The 20,349-nt window shown below is 49.7% G+C and overlaps 1 protein-coding gene across 7 annotated transcripts in view; it reads left to right on the plus strand.

Moving 5' to 3' along the window:
• Positions 1–20,349, plus strand: part of TUB (TUB bipartite transcription factor) — an 82,739-nt gene that overhangs the window by 41,707 nt on the left and 20,683 nt on the right. Inside the window, exon 1 of one of the 7 annotated variants that reach the window (XM_060176987.1) lies at positions 12,570–12,631. The exons of 4 other annotated variants lie outside the window; for them this stretch is intronic. In XM_060176987.1, the coding sequence (XP_060032970.1) occupies positions 12,585–12,631 (47 nt within the window). In that variant the 5' untranslated portion in view covers positions 12,570–12,584. Of the gene's footprint in view, positions 1–12,569; positions 12,632–18,042; positions 18,234–20,349 lie in introns of those variants that run through there. 2 more of the 7 variants (XM_016190268.2, XM_060176988.1) reach the window with 2 other exon arrangements.

Below are 20,349 nucleotides of genomic sequence, written 5' to 3' on the forward strand. Positions count from 1 at the left end.
CCCAGGACTCTAGGCAGCACAAGCTCTAGAATGGTGTTTTGCCTCATGTGACCCTTTGTGATCTTTTCAAAAGATTCCATTTTCTGCGGCCCCACCCCCATATCCTAGAAACTCCCCCGAAGCGATCCTGATGGACAGCTGTAGCCAGGTGAAGAAAGCCTTGCCCTAGGGGGATACCAGCCCTGGGCCAGTCTCACCGGGGCTTCTGTCCGCTGAGCCACCATTAGACATGCAGGCCTTGGCTCTTGAAGCTCTGAGAGTCACCTGGAATCTCTGATGAGGGAAAGACCCAGCGTGCCTTTCACCAATCACCCCACACCTGCGTGTGGTATGCAGGGTAGGCCCTTGTGGGCAGAGACCCAGCAAGGACGGGGAGGAGCCTTCCTTCCCACCTCACTGTCACGGTTACTCAGTTGTCCTCATAGTTGCTCAGAGCCTCACCAGCCCCTACACTTGTCTCCTCAATGGTGCCACTGGGGAGCCTGGCTCCTCCTGCACTAAAGAGGGAATAGAGGGGAGGGGAGGACTTCCTGAAGGTGAACCTGCTTTTAATAGTAACTGAGTATTATAGATGCACTCCCCACCTTTTCTTTTTCAATAGAATTTTCTTAGACATACAGGCAGTCTAAAGGTGACCTTTAACTGACTTCTAACACCAAGGTTACTGACTTGGCTGAACCAACCTGAAGGTGATATGTAGTAGTTGCTAAGCACTCAGGTTCTCCTGTGCAGATGCTGGGGTCCGAGCTGCTGTATTTTCTGCCCTGCCAGTACGTCTCCCCCACGGGCTTCTGGCTCCACTCACCCCGGACACTCCCATGCACCCCTGCTCTCAGAGCGTTTGAGGTGTTCACTCGACCCAGTTTGCTCAGTTAGTTCCCAAGTGCCGAACCTCTGGGCTCTTTCCAATTCCTTGCTGTTATTAATATCACTGCTCCGAATACTGCTGTCTAAATTAATGTTCTTCGTATTTTACTGGGAAGCATCCCCCCAGGTGGAGTTACTAGGTCAAAGGGCACCGGCAGTTCTATAGCTCGTGTCACGTGTTACTCAGTTGTCCTGCAGAGATATGAGTCCATTTGACACAGCACAGATTACTTGTGGCTGGCCCTATAGCCCTCCAATACGACGGTTCACAGCTTTTATTTGTTGGACTGCTTTTATTCGGTTTTGATTACTCTCAGTTTGCCACGTTGGTCGGGAGTGGGGCTGTAAAATCATTGTTCCCGTGTGTTGCTGGAGCAGTGGGTGACGTTGGGCATTGACGGGAGGATCCAGCCCAGTGGCACCATTTGTCCTGCAGGGTTGGTGGTGGGATCAGTGCTGAATTAAAGAGCTGGGCCAAACATGATGGCAGACGAGGACCTAGTGGGGGTTGAATTGTTATGTGGAAAGCTGAGAAATGTTACACATGTACAAACTGCTGTATTTTACTGTTGACTGTAAACTATTAATCTCTCAATAAAGAAATTTCAAATCAATCAATAAATAAATAACTGGACCAGGTTGGTGGACACAAAGTCCTCTCAGCACCAGGCTAGCATGCTTGTGCTTTGAGAGCAGCACCTTGGGCCCCTAGTGGACACTGAGGTGGTGTGTGTGATGAGGGGTGGGTGGGTGCAGGGGGTACACACACGCAAAGCACTGCTTAGTCCAGCTGTGGTCTTCTGCCATGCAGCTTGTCCCGCTGTGCTTGTGGCTTTGGCCCTGGGGATGAATGTGTGTGGCTTTGTCATATGCTTACCTGCTGTTTTGCTCCTGGTGATGGTTGGGGAGCAACTCCATACAGTGCTTTTGAGAGTGGCCAGGGAGGACAGGCTGAGTACCAGCACCAGGAGGTCTAAACCAGGGGGTTCGGGGCGAGCAGGGCAGTAGGAAACACGACCGTAGTCCAGGTCCAAGCCTGTAGCCTGCAGGTGAAGCAGGACGCTCATCAGTGGTATCAGACACTTAGAACAGGGACAACAGGGCTCGGGCATTAAAGACAGTTTGGAAACTGAGTGGCAGAGTTACTGCCGGCAGGAACCTCATGGAGTCCTGGGTTCTCAGGGCATGCAGGCCAGACCAAGGAGAAAGGGAGCCAGCGCAGGCCCAGCTGGTAGGCACTGGGAACTAGCAATAGAGGTGAGGTTAGCAGCAGAAGTGGTGGTGTTACAGGAGTCAGCAGCCATGAGAATAAGGAGCAGGAGAGTTTTCTGGGTAGGATGGAGGAAGAGGGCCACTCATGCAATCCTGTGTGTGTGTGGGGGTGGGAATAGTGAGCAGGATGAGGACAGAGGGCCAGTGAGGATGGGCTAAGAGCACATCTACTCTTGGAGGAGGATTGGCAGAAGCTGACCAGGGAATCACATTTCGGCCCAGGCTTGCGATTTGGGCAGGGAGAGGCCCAGTCTTAAGACATCAGGCTGAGGGTGGAGCATGTGTTTTGGGGGCCACAGGAAGCTGTCCTGGGCTCTCTAGGATCTTCTAGCAGGAAGCAAATCCCCCTTTCCCTCTCACTCCTGGGCTGCTGCACATTAGGTCAGAGTTTGGGTGGAGCTGTGGAATTCCTGTGACTGCTGACTCCTCTCTTGCCCTCTGTGCCACATCCCAGTGAGGAGGAGTATATCCAGTGGTCCAGGCACGCAGTGGATAAAAGTGTTGGGCCCTCAAGCATGAGGTCCTGAGTTTGACCCCTGGCAGCACATGTACCAGAGGGATGTCTGGTTCTTTCTCTCTCTCTCTCTCTCTCTCTGTATCTATCTCTCTGTCTCTCTCTGTCTCTCTCTTTCTCTCTCTCTCTCTCTCTCTGTCTCTCTCTTTCTCTCTCTCTGTCTCTCTCTCTTTCTCTCTCTCTGTCTGTCTGTCTGTCTCTCTCTCCTACCCCTCTCATTAATAAATTAAAAAAAAAAGAGTGTATTTGTATGACTCCCAGGAATGATCAGAGCCAGCCTTCAGTGTCTGCCTGTTCTCACATCTAGTCTTGTGAAAACCAGAAATGGGAATGACTCCCACATTTTCGACTCTCAGAATGACTGAGCTGGAAGTCCTCTGTGTTGACCCTGTGGGGCGGAGATCCAGGAACTGGAAAGGAAGAAAACAGGGATAAATAGGGACTAGAAATCAGAGCTCTGGCTCCTCGCCCAGTGTCCTGCTCTTGCTTGGTGCAATCTTTCTGCCTTTCCTCTGCTCTTCCTCTACGTAAACTGCCCTTTGTAGAGCCAGCCCACAAACTCACAGCTCAGAAGCACCTGCTTCCCCTGTTCAGGTAACCAAGCACACACCTTTGTCATCACAGATTCACACCTTCATTGTTTTACTCAGATTTTTTTTTTTTTTGGAATTAACATTTAAATAAAACTCTAGTTCTAGAGAGTGAGTTATATTTCTGGTTCCTTACTTCCATTAAAGTCCATAGGAGAAGCACATCCTGTGTTACACTGTTTTAGCCATTGTAGTTTTGTAATATGTTTTGATGTCTCCCGTGACAGGTCCTCTTCTCATTAATCTTCACATCAGAACTTTGTTTTCTCACCCACTTTTTTCTTTTGCTAAGAATGTTTTGTCTTGCTATTAGAGCAAAAAAAGAAAAAGAAACTTAGATCTTGGGAGTCAGGCGGTAGCGCAGTGGGTTAAGCGCACGTGGTGCAAAGCGCAAGGACCGGCAGGCATAAGGATCCCGGTTCGAGCCTCCAGCTCCCCACCTGCAGGGGAGTCGCTTCACAAGCGGTGAAGCAGGTCTGCAGGCATCTCTCTTTCTCTCCCCCTCTCTGTCTTCCCCTCCTCTCTCCATTTCTCTCTGTCCTATCCAACGATGACGACAGCAATAACAACAAAAAGTAATAACTACAACAATAAAACAACAAGGGCAACAAAAGGGAATAAATAAATAAATATTAAAAAAAAGAAACTTAGATCTTACCAAGTTATTTTCTCTTAAAACTTTCAGTTGTCTAGAGTGAACAGAATTTTATGTCATTGAGTCAGTTGCTCTGAGAGACAGAATTTAGGAACTCAGGTGATCAAGACTAGCAGGCAAGTTAAAGTAGCGGCTGGCTTTCTTCTCTCAGAAATGCATTCAAGGGAGTCGGGCGGTAGCACAGTGGGTTAAGCACAGGTGGCACAAAGCGCAAGGACCAGCAGAAGGATCCTGGTTTGAGCCTCCAATTCCCCACCTGTAGGGAGGTCACTTCACAGGCAGTGGAGCAGGTCTGCAGGTGTCTGTCTTTCTCTCCCCCTCTCTGTCTTCCCCTCCTTTCTCCATTTCTCTGTCCTATCCAACAACAACGACATCAATAACAACAACAATAATAACTACAATAATAAAACAATAAGGACAAAAAAAGGGAATAAATAAATAAATATAAAAACCCCTGTACATTATCAAGTTTCAGAATCCCTTGGAAATTTGCTGTAAACTAAATGAAGTTAAACTTAGAATTACTACCTTTAAAATAATCTTTAACATATAGGGTAGGAGTATATTAGGAATCACCATTTAATTCAAGCCGTTTTTATAATTCTAAATTGTATTTTATGATTTTTTTTCATATGGAGAGCAAATCTCATTCTTATTTCGTACACAGTCATGTCAGTGTAAATGAAGTGTCTTTCTCACCTTTCTGTAAGTGATTATTTTTTAAAGACTTGTTAATGAGCGAGAGGAGAGGAGAGAGATAAGCAGCACTGCTTATCTGTGCAGCACTGCTTCACTCGTGAAGCTTCCCCACTGTAGATGGAGACTGGGGGGTTTAAACCCAGGTCCCTGTGACCCTGTTACATGTGTGATGCTGAGGATTGAACTCAGGACCTCGTGCCTGAATGTCCAACACTATTCACTGCGCCACCCTCCTAGGCTGCAAATAGCTACTGTTTTATATAGCAAAATCATTATCATTTAATCTTTCTATGTTGACTTTATTGAACTTTTTGATTTTAAAGGTTTTCTTATTGATCTCCTTGAATTTTCTCAGGAGTTAAGAACACTATATCATTTGCAAGGAGATACATAGGGAAATGTCAAAGTTGGTGTTCAGCTTTGAAAAGTCAACAGTTATCAAAAAGTAAAATATTTCACAAAAAGCTCAGGAAGTGGCTTAGTGGTCGGATGCATTCCTGACAGGTGTGAGACTCTGGATTTAATTCCTGACAATATGTGTGACAGAAGGGAATTCTGCTCTCATACAAGAATAAATCTTTAGGGGCTGGGCAATGGTGCTCCTCCTAATGGTTAAGCACACACGTTACCACGTGGAAGGGGCCTGGGTTTGAGCCTCCCCCCCACCTGCAGAGGGGGTGCTTCATGAGAAGTAAGCAGCTCTGCAGGTATCTCTCTTTCTTTCTCCCTGTCTCCCTTCCCTTACCCTCCCCTCTCAATTTCTGTCTGTCTTACCCAATAAAATAGAACGGGGAAAAAAATGGCCACCGGGAGCAGGGAATTCCTCGTGCCAAGAACCCTGGTGGCAGGAAAAATAATATTAAAAAAAATATTTGAAGTATGGCACCAAAATAAAAATTCTGGGGGGAGGGGGAGGGTAGATGTTCAACTTCACTGTGGGGGAGAAGAAGGAGGGACACAGACCTTTGGTGGTGAGAATGGTGTTGATATACTTGTGAACAATGATAATAATATTTGGGGGGGGCAGCGAAGAGGGGACGGAAGATAGCACATCTGGTAGGGCACACATGTTCCTATGGCCAAGGACACAAGTTTGAGTCTCCAGCCACTCCATGGGAGTACCTATACAGGGGAATCTTTATAAGCAGTGGAACAATACTGTGGTATTTCTTTCTTTCTTTTGTTTTAATTCTCTTCATTTATTTATTTAGAGACAGCCAGAAATCGAGAGAGAAGGGGGTGGTAGAGAGGGAGAGAGACAGAGAGACACCTGTAGCCCTGCTTCACTACTTATGAAGCTTTCCCCCTGCAGGTGGGGCCCAGGGGCTCAAACCCAGGTCTTTGCGCATTGTAACATGTGCGCTCAACCAGGTGCGCCACCACCCGGCTCCCAGTGCTGTGGTATTTCTTCTCTCTCTTTCCCTCATTGTCTCTCACCTTTTATAAAAATAAAAAATAAAAATAAAGTTTTCTTTTATCAGTGGGATCATGCAGGCAGAAAACCACTAGTGTTATCACTAGGGTTTGTTGCCTGCATAACAGATTCACTGCTCCTGATAGCCATTTTTTACTTTTTTAAAAATATACTTTTAAAATTTTATTTTAGGGGGTCTAGGTGCAGGTTAAGTGCTCATGGTGCAAAGTGCAAGGACCGACGTAAGGATCCCAGTTCCAGCTCTCATCTCCCCACCTGCAGGGGTGGTCACTGCACAAACGGTGAAGCAGGTCTGCAGGTGTCTATCATTCTCTCCCCTTCTCTGCTTCCTCTCCTCTCTAGATTTCTCTCTGTCTTATCCAACAACAACAACAATAGTAACAATGATAAACAACAAGGTCAACAAAGGGGAAAATAGTCTCCAGGAGCAGTGGATTCATAGTGCAGGCAATAGCCCAGAAGAAAAAAATAAAATAACATTTATTTTAGATAGAAATTGAGATGGAAGGGGAGATAGAGAAGAGAGAAAGAGAGAAAAGTAGAGTGAGAGTGATGAGAGAGAGAGAGAGAGACATGCTGCAGTGCTTCACCATTTGTGAAGCTTCCCCCCTGCAAGTGGAGACTGGGGTCTTGAACCTGGGTCCTTCTATACTATTACTTATATGTGTGCTCTAATGGGTGCACCATCACCTGGACCCCTCCTTTCTATCTTTCTCCCCTTCCATTATATATATATATATGTATGTATGTAGAGAGAGAGAGAGAGAGAGAGACTGAGAAGGGGAGTGGGAGAGAAAGAGAGGGCTGAGTGTCGTGGTCACCCGGTTAAGTGCATGTATCATAGCAGGCTCCCCACCTGCAGCAGGGACACTTCACAGGTGGTGAAGCAGGTCTGCAGGTGTCCGTCTTTCTGTCTTCCTCTTCATCTGTCTACCCTCTTAATTTCTCTCTGTCCTGTCAAATAAAAGAGTAGAAAGAAAACAGAAAAAAAAATGGCTACCAGGAGTAACAGATTCATTGTGAAGCACCGAGCCCCAGTGATAAACCTGGTGGTTTAAAAAAAAAAAAAAGGTGAGGAAGCAAGAAAAACAGGTGCAGCACTGCTCACCACTCATGAAGCTTACCCCCTGCAGTGGGGCCTGGGGACAGTAATGTGTGTACTCTACCAGGTGCACCGCCTGGCTCTCACTTTTTCTTTCTTTTTTTTTTTTTTTGCCTCCAGGGTTATCACTGGGGGTTGGTGCCTGCACTGTGAATCCACTGCTCCTGGAGGCCATTTTCTCCATTTTGTTGCCCTAGTTTTTGTTACTGTTATTGTTGCCATTGCTGCTGTTGTTGGATAGGACAGAGAGAAATAGAGAGAAGAGAGGAAGACAGAGAGGGGGAAAGAAAGACAGACACCTTCAGACCTGCTTCACCACCCATGAAGTGACACCCCCCTGCAGGTGGGGAGCCAGAGGCTCGAACCAGGATCGTTAAGTTGGTCCTTGCGCTTTGCGCCATGCATGCTTAACCCGATGCGCCCCCAAATTCTCACTTTTTAATATGGTAGGCTAACGACTGTCAGCATCATTCATACACAGCTTTAATATGGTAGGCTAACGACTGTCAGCATCATTCATACACAGCTTTAATATGGTAGGCTAACGACTGTCAGCATCACTTATACACAGCAACTTTAGAAAACACTGTGATTTGGGACTTGCCCCATCCCCATCCCCACTGAGCCCTAACCTTGAGCCCAGAAATAGGGTCTGGGACCTGGACGGGCCGAGTGGGACGTAGATTCTTGCTCTGGGAGGCAGCATCTGCCGAGGAGGCGGAGCGTGTGCTGGGCCTGATTCAAAGCAGACTAGAGCTCGACAGACACTAAAAATGGCTGGTCTGTGAGCAGAAGTCAGAAAAGTGTTTTTTTTTTTTTTTTTTTGGTAGCAGGTACAGGGTAGCTCTGCATTATGAAAAGATGGCTCCCACTGCCATGTGAGAACAGCCTGAGGGAGGCCAGAAGGAAAGGGGGTACAGAGCATTACGCAACAGCAGCTAACTCACAGAACTCTCCTGTGCTTTGGAAATGTCAGGCCTCCAGCCACACAGGGAGCACGACAGGGCTTGGTCGGCCAGCAGCGGGCTGCTTCCAGGGCCCACACTTAGAAGAGCCTCAGATGAAGCGCATAGACAAGGGTAGTGGCATTAAAAGTGATGACCAGAGGCTCAGTTGAAGAGATGCTTAGCATTTGATATTAATAGGGCCCAGTGATGGACTGAACATTGGGGAGGGTCAGTATCTGTAGCTCCCTTCTCCCCCATATTTGTAGCCATTTGGGCCTTTTCTGGGACTTGCTTATTCACATTTCCTTTGGATTATTACTGTGTGCTTATCACATCTACTCCATCATGGGGAGGGAGGAGATGCAAACCCAGTGTCAAGGTGCATTCTGTGTCCCCCAACTGGCTTCTGGATGAGGGGAGGGTCTCTTCTCATCACAGAGGCATATGAGCAAAGCTAGTCCTCCCTCCCCAGCCCTGAGGCATCTTGGGTGGAGGTGAAGAATGCAGTCCTTTCTGTGTGAATTATCAGTCAGGGCCCCAAGGGACAGGAGCTCTGCTGATAATGGGAGCCAGAGACATTCACCCACCCCCTCACCTTACCTGTCTATACATTGACTTGGCATCAGGAAAAGGGAGGGAAATGTCTCTACTCACATGGGAAATGGAGCCCTGGACCTAGATTGCAGATCTCGGGGTGGTCAAGACACTAGTAGCATCTTTGGACTCAGTGGGGCAACTAGCCAGTGATATCAGTGACTGGTCAGCTGCCCTGGTTTGGGGGTGCAGGTGCAGGGAGGGATTCTGCCATGTCAGATCCAGAAGATGGCATAGGGACTGGGTGGGGGCTTACCCGGTAGAGCACATATAATAAGCCCCTGTCCCCCAACTGCAGGGGGTGGGGGCATGGGGTGGCTTCACAGGTGGTAGATCCGTGCTTTATCTGCCTCTTCCCTTTGTGTCTGTCTGTCTCTGTCTCTCTCTCTTTGTTCTATAAACAGAAAAAAAAAAGGGGGCCAGCTTGTGGCATACCTGGTTGGGTGCACATGTTACAATGCACAAGGACCCAGGTTCAAGCCCCACCTGGGAAAGCTTCTTAAGCAGTGAAGCAGTGCTGCAGGGGTCTCTCTCCCTCTCTGTCTCCTCCTTGAGTTTTTGTCTGTCTGTATCAAATGAATAAATAATAGAAATAAGGGAAGAAGTGGCTACTGGGAATAGTGGTGTCATTACAGGCACCCAACCCCAGCGATGGCCTTGGTGAGGAAAGATGAATGTTGGGTTGAAATGAACAAATGGGTAAAATCAGGCAGGTGTGAAAATCTGGTAAACTGCAGCTTGATTATGAAGAGCCGATCCCCACTCTGGAGGGGTTTTGGAACAGAAGAAAGGAGGCTAAGACAGAGCAAGGGCGGCCCCAGCTGGAGGCCCCCGGACTTTGAGGATGGCCCAGCTGGCTCCTCTCCAGGGAGATCTCTTCCCCCGGGGGTTCCCAGAGAAAACACAGTCTGGGGCAGAACCTGGGGCACCTCCTGGAGCCCCCACAGGGTGGCTTTGGGAGCAGTTCCCATGGACTCCTGACCTGCGAGGTTCCTCTATGAAATATCAGACTCTACTTGAGCTGTGCAAACTGTATTGTCTTTGTCTCTTATAAGCCCTGCTGGAAAGAGTCAAAATAGGGGGCCAGGTGGTGATGCACCTGGTAAAGCACACAGAGTTCTAGGCACAAGGACCCGAGTTTGAGCCCCCCTCTCCCCACCTGCAGTGGGGATGCTTCATGAGTGATGACGCAGGTCTGCTGGTGTCTTTCTTTCTCCTTCTGTCTCCCCTTCCCCCTTTAAAGTTTTTCTATATTTATTTATTTTCCCTTTTGTTGCCCTTTTTTTTAATTGTTGTTGTTATTGATGTCATCATTGTTGGATAGGACAGAGAGAAATAGAGAAAGGAGGGGAAGACAGAGAGGGGGAGAGAAAGACACCTGCAGAACTGCTTCACCACCTATGAAGCTACTACCCTGCAGGTGGGGAGGCAGGGGCTCAAACTGGGATCCTTATACCGGTCCTTGTGTTTTGCACGACCTGTGCTTAACCCGCTGCGCTACGCCTGACTCCTTTCCCTTCCCCTTTTTCATTGTCTCCCTGTCCTGTCAAATAAAATAGGGGAGACAGAGAGAGGGAAAATGACCACCAGGAGCAGTGGATTCATAGTTCTGGCACCGAGAGGGAGAGGGAGAGAGAGAGAAGAGTCAAGATATCAGAGAAATTTTGTGCTGGAATGTAGCATTTAAAATCACCCCACTCTTTGAATTTCATGAGACCTAGAGCGAGTACATATTTGCTCAAGGTCACACACACACATGGTATTAAAGAGAGAGCCAGGAGGACTGGAACTTTGTTTTGTGTGTTTGCTTGCCAGAGCACAGCTTAGATCTGGCTTATGGTGTTACTGAGAATTGAACCTAGGACTTCAGAGTCTTGGGGATGAATATCTTTTTTCATAGTGATTATACTATCTCTCCTGCCTCTAGTCTTTTTTAAATTTTATTTTATTTATTTTGGATAGAGACACAGAAATTGAGAAGGGAAAAGGGAGGTAGGGAGAAACAGAGACATCAGCAGCACTGTTTCACCACTTGAGAAGCTTCCTCTCTACAGGTGGGGACTGGGAGATTGAACCTGGGTCCTAGTGCATTGTAACTTGAGCACACTACCTACCTTTCTATTTAAAATCTTATCCTTCTTTCAGAGATGGGAAAACCAAGCCAGAGAGCTTACTATAGCATCACCCTTCAAGATACTGTCTTTACAGCAGCCTGGTGATATTAGTGGCGGATGCTTCTGAACCATTAGCAACAAAAGGGGAGGGCCAAGAAGGGAAAGGATTGGGTGTTGGGGTAGCAGATCGCAGTTTGTTTATAGTGCATTTTAGGATCTGATTCCTCTTGCTAATGAGATTGGTTTGTGAATTCAGGTTAGTATTGTTTAAACTGTGTTTCACATTTTCAGTAATCCTGTTTTGTTTTTTTTAAATACTGGAGCAAAGTAAAAGACTTCAGGGGCTTTTCTTTTTTTTTCCCTCCCTTTTTTAAAATATTTATTTTATTTATTTATTCCCTTTTGTTGCCCTTGTTGTTTTTTTATTGTTGTAGTTATTATTGTTGTTGTCGTTGTTGGATAGGACAGAGAGAAATGGAGAGAGGAGGGGAAGACAGAGAGGAGGAGAGAAAGATAGACACCTGCAGACCTGCTTCACCGCCTGTGAAGCAACTCCCCTGCAGGTGGGGAGCCGGGGTTCGAACCGGGATCCTTATGCCGGTCCTTGTGCTTTGCGCCACCTGCGCTTAACCCGCTGCGCTACAGCCCGGCTTTTCTGAAAGGTTACAAAATAAAATAGTCTTTGCCGGGGGATCTAAAGGCAGTGGCTTTCTGTTTGACAGAAGAGAGAGCTCTGCTAGATAAATCTTGTCTTGGGAACAAATGAGAGCTTTCTCCTCTTTTTATTAGCTTAATTCCTTGTTGCTTATCTGCAAATCCAATAACAAACCCCTCCTGCAGGCTAAGCACAGGGGCCTGGGTTCTTTCTCAGAAGCCTCTTCCTGTCTGTTTTTTTTTTTTTTTGGTTTTGTTTTATTTTATTTGTTTTTATTAGTGATTTAATAATGATCAACAAGATTGTGGAATAAGAGGGATGCAGTTCCACACAATTCTCACCACCATCCCCTCCATTGGAAGCTTCCCTATTCTTTATCCCTCTGGGAGTATGGACCCAAGATCTTTATGGGGTGCAAAAGGTGGAAAGTCTGGCTTCTGTAATTGCTTCTCCGTAGGACATGGATGTTGGCAGGTGGATCCATACCCCTAGCCTGTTTCTATCTTACCCTAGTGGGGCAGGGCTCTGGAGAGGTGAGGTTCCAGGACACATTGGTGAGATGGTCTGCCCAGGGAAGTCAGGTTGGCATCATGGTAGCATTTGCAACTTAGTGGCTGAAAAACATTAAGATACAAAGAAGAACAAATTGTTTAATAATCAAGAACCTGAAGGTAAGAATACACCAGATGATATTTGGGGTCTTCATGTTGGGAAAAGCTAGGAAGCCTCTTTTAGGCATATTTCTGTCTGTAACCTTGGACCCGGCCCTGTGAGAAAGTGAGCAGGCAGACTTGGCCAGAACAGAAGCTTCCCCAGGTTTGTGCTTTGCTATAGGAAACTCCTGGCTAATCCTCAGAATGGAGAAGCCAAGAAGCCTGGCAAAGAATGAGCATGTGATTAACGTCCAGTGCCCCCGCCCCCCCCCCCCCAATTAAACTGGCTACAGATGCAGTCCTGGCTTACACATTAGAGACAACGTGCTAGTGACGTAGCACACTAGGTGCTAAGGTTATTTCAGCTGTTGGACCTTTCTTGCTTTTGTTGCCAGGGTTTTCACACCTGCATGATTCCACCTCTGGTCAACTCTGCTTTTTTTAATTTTTTTTTTTATCTAGATTGTGAGAGGGAGGAGAGAGAGAGATGGGGAGAGGAGAGACACCACAGCACTGTTCCACCACGTGTGCATGGTAAAGTGGACACTAGTGCATAAGCTAGCTCACACACATTTCCCGTCCCTAGAATGTCCCCAGAAGCAGCGCTGGTTGATGGTAGCAAGCCAGGTTTTCATCACCTCTTTTCCAGATCCCATTTGAGATGTGCAGTCTGTTACCTCAGAGCCTCAGCTGCAGAGTCCCGTTGCGTCACCCTGTAGCCCTCATTTATTTCTGTGAAGCATGTAGGGAAGTGCCTGGCATAGAGCACGTACCCAACAAATGCCGGTCACAACCCAGCCTCACAGCATCTCTGTGCTCACTGTATAACCAGCCCACTTGGCTTTCTCCTCATTTAGTCCTCTACGAGTTTTCTGTCTCCTTTAGAACTGGTTTTGTTGTTTATTTGCTCATGTCTCAAGCACTGATATGACAAGTAGAGGTAGAGGTATCAGTTTTAATCCCACCTGTGGTTTCCCCTCTTCTCCCCCATTTCTCCAAATACAACAGTAAGTCTATTTATCTCACTTTGCTCATGTCATGGGGCAGGGTCTCTGGATATTGAGTGTGTGTGTGTGTGTGTGTGTGTGTGTGTGTGTGTGTGTGTGTGTGTGTGTGTGAAAAGTGACTTGGAGTAGTAGGTGAAATCATTCATATACAAGGGCCTGGTTTCACAAAATAAATAAACAAGTAAAACTTACTATATCTGGGCAGGTTATTCTGGCATCAAACCATGTAAGAGTCTCCATAAGGATTCAAGGATAAAGTCCATACTCCTTAGCTTGGTGTTCATAGTGCTGTGTGACCTGGTCCCACAGGCCCATCTTTTGCCACCCTGGACTCACCCATAGGCCACTGCCTTGGTTTGCTCCTTGTTGTTTTTTTCTTTTTCCCCCCATGCATTGGTCATAAACCCTTTAGTCTCCAAGCCATCATCACTCTGTTATGTGCTTTGGTAAAAGAACACAGGCCTGGTCCGTCATGGAATCTTGGTAACTTGGTAACACTCCTTTTTTCTCTTCTTCCTTCTACTTCTCCTTCTCCTTCTCCTTCTCCTTCTCCTTCTCCTTCTCCTTCTCCTTCTCCTTCTCTTTCCCTGTCTTATCAACCAATGCATTTTCTAGGATCTAATGGGTGTTGACATTGGGTGCCTTGAGCCGGCATTTGGTTCATCCCAGCACCAGTTCTGCTGACTGAAAGCGACCCACTAGGCACCTGCATTCCATGGCTGCCTCCACACCAGTGAGCCAGGAGGCTTCTCACCCATTTAAAGTTTGAGAATCCACTGAGATAATTTTGGCCTCAAGACCTCTAAGCATTTGCTTTACCGGGTAAAACTGCACAACGGTCTTGTGAGAGCACACTGTTTATCCTGAAAGAAACTTCAGAGGGAGCCAGCTAGTAGACGGTATATTTAGTTTTTTGCCCCTCTACCCAGGTCAGACTACTGATTTGCACATGAGGACTGGTGCAGACCCCCTGCAGAGTCTCCTCTGCCTTTGACATGCATAATTCACCGCCGTTCAGATGCTAACATGTACACTTGTGTTCCTCCACCTTCTGGCAGGGCAGGCGAGATGGGCTGGTGGTGTGCCCTCAACAGACTGGAGAGGCCTTGGGGTTCCGCCTCAGCCGGTAAAGCCTGGCCTTCACCTCATTGCACCACGGTGACCTTTCTGTGAGCCCCTGACTTGCACACATATGGTTCCTTTTTTTTTTTTTTTTTTTTTGCCTCCAGGGTTATTTCTGGGGCTCGGTGCCTGCACTACAAATCCACTGCTCCTGGAGTCTATTTTTCCCATTTTATTGCCCTTGTTGTTGCGCTTGTTGTAGTTGTTATTATTGTCATAGCCGTTGTTGTCATTGGATAGGACAGAGAGAAATGGAGAGAGGAGGGGAAAACAGAGAGGGAGAGAGAAAGATAGACACCTGCAGACCTGCTTCACCGCTTGTGAAGTGACTCCCCTGCAAGTGGGGAGCCGGGGGGCTCGAACCGGGTTCCTTAAGCCAGTCCTTGCTCTTTGCGCCACGTGTGCTTAACCCGCTGAGCTACTGCCCAACTCCCATGGTTCCTTTCTTATCAGTCTGTCAAAACCTAGCCCATTCCTCAAGACCCAACCCAGTTCTCACTTAAAAAAACATTTATTATCTTTATTTACTTATTGGATAGAGACAGTCAAAAATTGAGAGGGTAGGCGAGATAAAGGGAGAGAGAGGCAGAGAGACACCTACAATGAATCCTGGGAACACCTGCTTCACCACTTGTAAAGCTTTCCCCCTGCAGGACCTGGGGCTCGAACCTGGGTCCTTGTGTACTGTAATGTGTACTCAACCAGGTGTGCCATCACAATAGCCCTGCTCTTTCTTTTTCTTTCTTTCTTTCTTTCTTTCTCTTTCTTTCTTTTTCTTTCTTTCTATTTCTTTCTTTCTCTCTTTCTTTCTAATTAGTGATTTAACAATGATTAACAAGATTGTAAGGTAACATATAATCCCATATAGTTGCCACCAGTATTGTGCCATGGTCCCCTTCACTGGAAACTTCCCTGTTCTTTATCCCTCTGGGAGTATGGGCCAGATTTTTCATTTTAAAAGAATTTATTTATTTACTCATGAGAAAGACAGGAGGAGAGAAAGAACCAGATATCACTCTGGTACATGTGCTGCCAGGGATCAAACTTGGGACCTCAAGGTTGAGAATCCAGTGCTCATTCACTGCGTCACCTCCCAGACCACCCCAAATTTTTTTTAAAAAATTATCTTTATTTGATAGAGACACCCAAAAATTGAGAAGACGGGGGAGAGAGAGAGAGGGAGAGAGAAAGATAGACATTTGCAGACCTGCTTCAGTGCTTATGAAGTGACACCCTCCCCCCCCCTGCAGGTGGGGAATAGGGAGCTCAAACACAGATACTTGTAGGGATCCTTGTGCTTCATACTATGTTCACTTAATCGGGTGCACCACTGCCCAGCCCCCCTAAATTCTTTATGGGTGGAAGGCCTGTCTTCTGTAATTCCTTCTCCGATGGACATCTCACTCTTTTTCAGTCTCGGGAAAGGTTTGTCCTGGCCTGTTTTCCCCACCTTCTCCCCACATCCTCTTCCCCAGTAACCCCCCCCCCCCCAGCTAGACTGTCAGGCCTCTGAGAGCAGAACTGAACCAGACACCTGCTGTACTGCCAGGTCAGCATCTGCCTGCCTCAGAGCCCAGTAGGGTCCTGTCGATGGTGACTGGAGTGGCTCTCTTCAGACTGCAAGGATGCAGCACCCAGCTACCAGGCAGGGCACCTGGGGAACTGCTCCCCAACCTGAATTAGATATTGGTTTACTGTTCATACCTATCCATTTCTGAAATTGACTAGAGGTGATTCCATTCAACAGCAGTCAACCAGGGGAGCCACCAGAGCAAAGAAGACTTTGCTGGCTCTGAGTTGAGCACACAGGTTCACGCAGCCCCCTGGAATTCACAGCACACACACTGAGACCCTCCCCACGTATACACACATATACACTTGCTTGAACTGGGACGCACACGGCCCCGTGGCTCCCTGCTACCTCACCCATGAGCACACGCACAGCCTCCGCAGGAAGAGCTGTTTTATTTCTGCACCTCACTCTACCTCCTGATTCTGCTCCCTAAGGACAGAATTTAAAGTGTCTGTTTAATAGATTCAATTACTCCAGGCCCCAGGGGCCTTCCAGCTGGGTTCTGATCGCTTTAAGGTGTCAGATAATTTGGACTGAGAAGGGGAAGCAGTCACACATTGAGGGGAACATGTGAATTTGTTTGTACTGCTCGGACATCTAGGCTCCGGTCAGCTCTCGAGTGGCTGTTGGCTACAGTTTGGGTGTGTGTGTGTAGGGGGTATGTGTGTAGAGGGCTGAGCCAGCTTCTTCCTTCTAGGTGGCCTTGTCCACAGGTCCTGAAAGGCAAACCCCCTCCCCCCAGAGCTTTGTTATGCTGCTCAGCCACCAAGGCAGGGCCAGTCCCTTCCTCCCTTGGAACATGCCTGCCAGGTGAAACAGAGGCCACATACTCCAGCAGGCCAGGAAACAGGCCTGTGTTTTGCCCCTGCACCCCACTCCAGAGTGATTTATCATATTTATTCTCTGTCCCTTGGGACAATGACAGCTCTTGGAGGGTGATTAAGGTCACAGCCTTCAGAGCTGTGCCAGATTGATGGTGTGCCAGATGGAGCCAGAAACCTGCTGAGAGAAGCTTAGTGTGTTTGTGGGGGGCCTGTGAGGCCTGACCCTTCACCACTGTGTGAATTTTACTCTTACCACTGGCCAGTAGGGTGGTTTCTGGCAAGGCCTTTGCCTTCTCTTCGCCTCAGTTTCCTCTCTTGTGAACTGGGTACAGTTGTGAAGCCTGAGGCTTTATGTAGAGAGCAGGTGCTCTAAGTGAGGCAGTGGGCTGTGTAAACAAGACAAGGCTCAAGGCTGGAGCTTCGAGGACAGGGAGTCCAGCCTGTGAACCCAGGACCACAGGGCAGGGCCTCTCCTTCCTGCTGTCTGTCCTCATTCTCTTCCACTCGACAGGCCCATGTACATGGACACTGTCCCTGTGTGGTTAGGGGTGAGTAGGGCACAGCCACATGTGGTGTGGAGATGGCAGCGACAGCAGACCCCTCCCCGCACTGGGCCACCCTTCCACGCCCGAGGCTCCTCTGCTCTTCAGCCAACATGCCTCGGCTGGCGGCTCAGCACTCAGACCTTCAGACTTGCCGGAGGTCTGGGTCTCTAAGTGGGGACCCTCTGAGGGGTTTGGTGGAGAGACCTCGCTTCCGTTCCAGCCCCATGGCTCGCCAGCGGTATGTCCCATGGCATGGTAGCACCTCTGAGGCTTTGTTGTGTTCTTTGAGGACCAGGGCCAAATCCAGAGGCCCAGGCTCTGGTGGAGGTGAACTAATGTGAATGCATAAGGACCGGGGACGCGGTAGACAGTGTGCTTCCCTAGTCTGCGATCGCAGAGGTGGGCAAGGGTGCAGGCGCTGTGAGGTGACGGCTTCTTCCTTAAAACCAGAGCAAGGCCTGTGGGGGCCGTGGAGGGGCGAGCAGCAGACCAGCCTGGCCCCGAGGACCCAGAGACCTCTTGGATTTCCTAGCTGCGTCCCCTTGTAGCTCACGAGACCCCCTCCCCCTCCAGTGGGCCGTCAGTAGGTGTTGAATCAGCCCCTTTTGCAGAGCCATAGAGCGAGGCCCGCAGCGGCGCGGGGCATGGCCAGGTGCGTGGGGCGCAGTCACGTGCGCGGCCCTGGCGGCGGTTTGGGGATCGGGCGGGGGCTGGGGGCCGGCTGGGGGTGCGGTCTCCGCCGGTCGGGCAGGGAGGGGTGGGGCGGGGCGGGGCGCCACGCAGAACTCGGGCTGTGCGCGCTCGGCCCCGCGCTCCCCGCCGCCTCCCCGCAGCCGCGCAGGAGCCGCTCACGCGCCCAGCCGCTGCCGGGGCCCTGGAGCGCAGCGCGGGCCTCGGCGGGGCCCAGCGCCCCGGCCCGGGAGGATGCGGCCCGGGGCGGCCAGGGAGCTGAGCAGGGTCCCCGCACCGCCCCCCGCGGGCTCGGGCCTCCCGAGCCACAGCCACCGCCGCCCCGCCCCCGGGAGACATGACTTCCAAGCCACATTCGGACTGGATTCCCTACAGGTACGGGGGCGCTGCCCCTTTCCCTTCCACACTCACCCCTTCCATCTTCTGGTCGCCTGGGCGGGAAATGCGGGTTTGTCCACCATCTCCAGGGCTGGGGGAGTCCGTGGCGCCCAGCACCCCAACCGGGGCCTCAGCCTGATGGGGACACCTTTACCCTCCCTGCCCTGCCCGGATCTGGGGGCGCTGCTTGGGGGCTCGGTTCTTCCTGCCCCAACTTGGGGACCCCGGGCAGACTGAACATGCCTGCCTTGTGCCACCCCTCACCCACAGGGCTTCCTGCAGGGGGCCCAAATGGGCCTTGTCGGATCAGCCAGTCCATGTGGCCTGTGGGGGAGGGTGAGCAGCCTGCTCCGAGCCCCCTCCCAGGCCCCTGCGGAGCCAGCAGTGCGCTGTGCACACACACACACACACCCCTACATCTGCAGGCTCGCACCCACAGCACCACAGCTCGCTGGCAGAGATGCTCTCGCTGGTCGATTCACACTGTCAGGACTCGAATTCCTGGAGACCATCATTCAGAAGCAGGAACATACAGCTGTTCCCATGCACCAGCATTGCTGTGTACACACACACACACACACACACACACACGAACACTCCCTCACTCCTACTTATCTGTGCACAGGCATATGCTGCATTTGAAGAACACCTGGCACCCACTACCCACTCACAAGCCCAGAGTCTCCCAGAAACTCGAATCTTCTTGCTAACAGAGCCATACCTGGACACAAGCCACCCCACAAAGCAGAACTGCTTAGAGGCACAGTTGCCCTGCAGAGCTCAGGCAAGCGCGCTGGCACTATCCACAACCTGGGGGGAGGGGGACTTCCCACCTGTGTGGGGATAGGGCTGGGACAGGGCCAGGCATCAGTGGTGGCCCTTCCCCATCTGCTCTGCTCCACCCTCTCCTTTACCCCTGGAAAGGAGCTCATTGCCATGGCAGCACCAGAGCGGTGGCTACCCATTGGCTCGTTGGTTGCCATGAGCTACAGTGCTGCCTCTGGGCCTCCCAGAGAGGCCTGTGTGTAAGGCGGGTACTGGACAGCTAAGGCTCACCGTGTTCTTGCCCGTTCCTGGGAAGGAACCTGACTCCAGTCACTGATAGAAAGTCATTTTGACAAGAGCACCTTGATGAGTCTGTCCAGACAGCATCCAAAATGGGAAACTAGCTGGATCCCCTGGGGCTTGTTAAAAGCACTCACTCTCCAAACAGGCACCTGCACTGGCCTTGCAGCTCAGGCTTTCTCTGGAGAGTTGTTGTTACTTCAAATCTCAACTCCTTGGGGCTTCAGGGCTTCCCTGGTTAGGATTTGTGGGTGCCTGTGCTGCCAACACACACCACCCATAGGGCTTCCTGCAGACACACTCGGTCTCACCTGGTGATTTTCCTGTTGGCCACTGGGGTTGATTGGACTCAGGAGAACTGCTTCCACCCTCCCCTGCCTCCGGCACACACAGGGCATCTAGGCTGGGGCTCAGGCAGTTTCTGCACCTCCTGACCTCATGACACATGTGGGCTGAAGCCTTTTTGGAAGACTACGCAGCCCCAGAAAGTGTCAGTGACCTTTTCTAGTCAAGGTGGTACCTGGAGGCAGAGTGACCACTCTTGCTGTGTGAGCTGGCCTGCATGTGGTCTCGGTGGCAGTGTAGTGGCCATGGACTAACATAGGGGGCAGGGAAGGGGCCACACTGTGGCTGTGAGATGATGGTATGTTTAGGATCTGGCATACTGGGATCCAGGCCAGGTCATGGTTCTAGGAAGCCTCCCAGGAATCAAGAACTGAAGCAGCTCATAGTGTGTGCAAGTCTTAGAGAGAGTCTGTCTCTAATGAGGAGGACGGTTTTCTGGGAAAAGGCTGTCCCCCCAGCAAGTGCTTAGGGCACTGGCATCCTGCAGTGAGTGATCCAGCATTTGTCAGCCCACTCCCCCATTTTTAAAGTACATTAATTTTTTTAATGAGTGAGTTACAGTGACTAGAGCACTGCCCAGCTCTGGCTTATGGTGGTGCTGGGGATCCAGCCTGGACTCTCAGAGCCTCAGGCATGAGTCTTCTGCAGAACCATTGTGCTGTCACCATTGTGCTGTCTCCCCTGCTGCAGATTTTCCCCATTT

The sequence above is a fragment of the Erinaceus europaeus genome, chromosome 17 (genome assembly GCF_950295315.1).
Source record: "Erinaceus europaeus chromosome 17, mEriEur2.1, whole genome shotgun sequence".
Classification (NCBI taxonomy): domain Eukaryota; kingdom Metazoa; phylum Chordata; class Mammalia; order Eulipotyphla; family Erinaceidae; genus Erinaceus; species Erinaceus europaeus.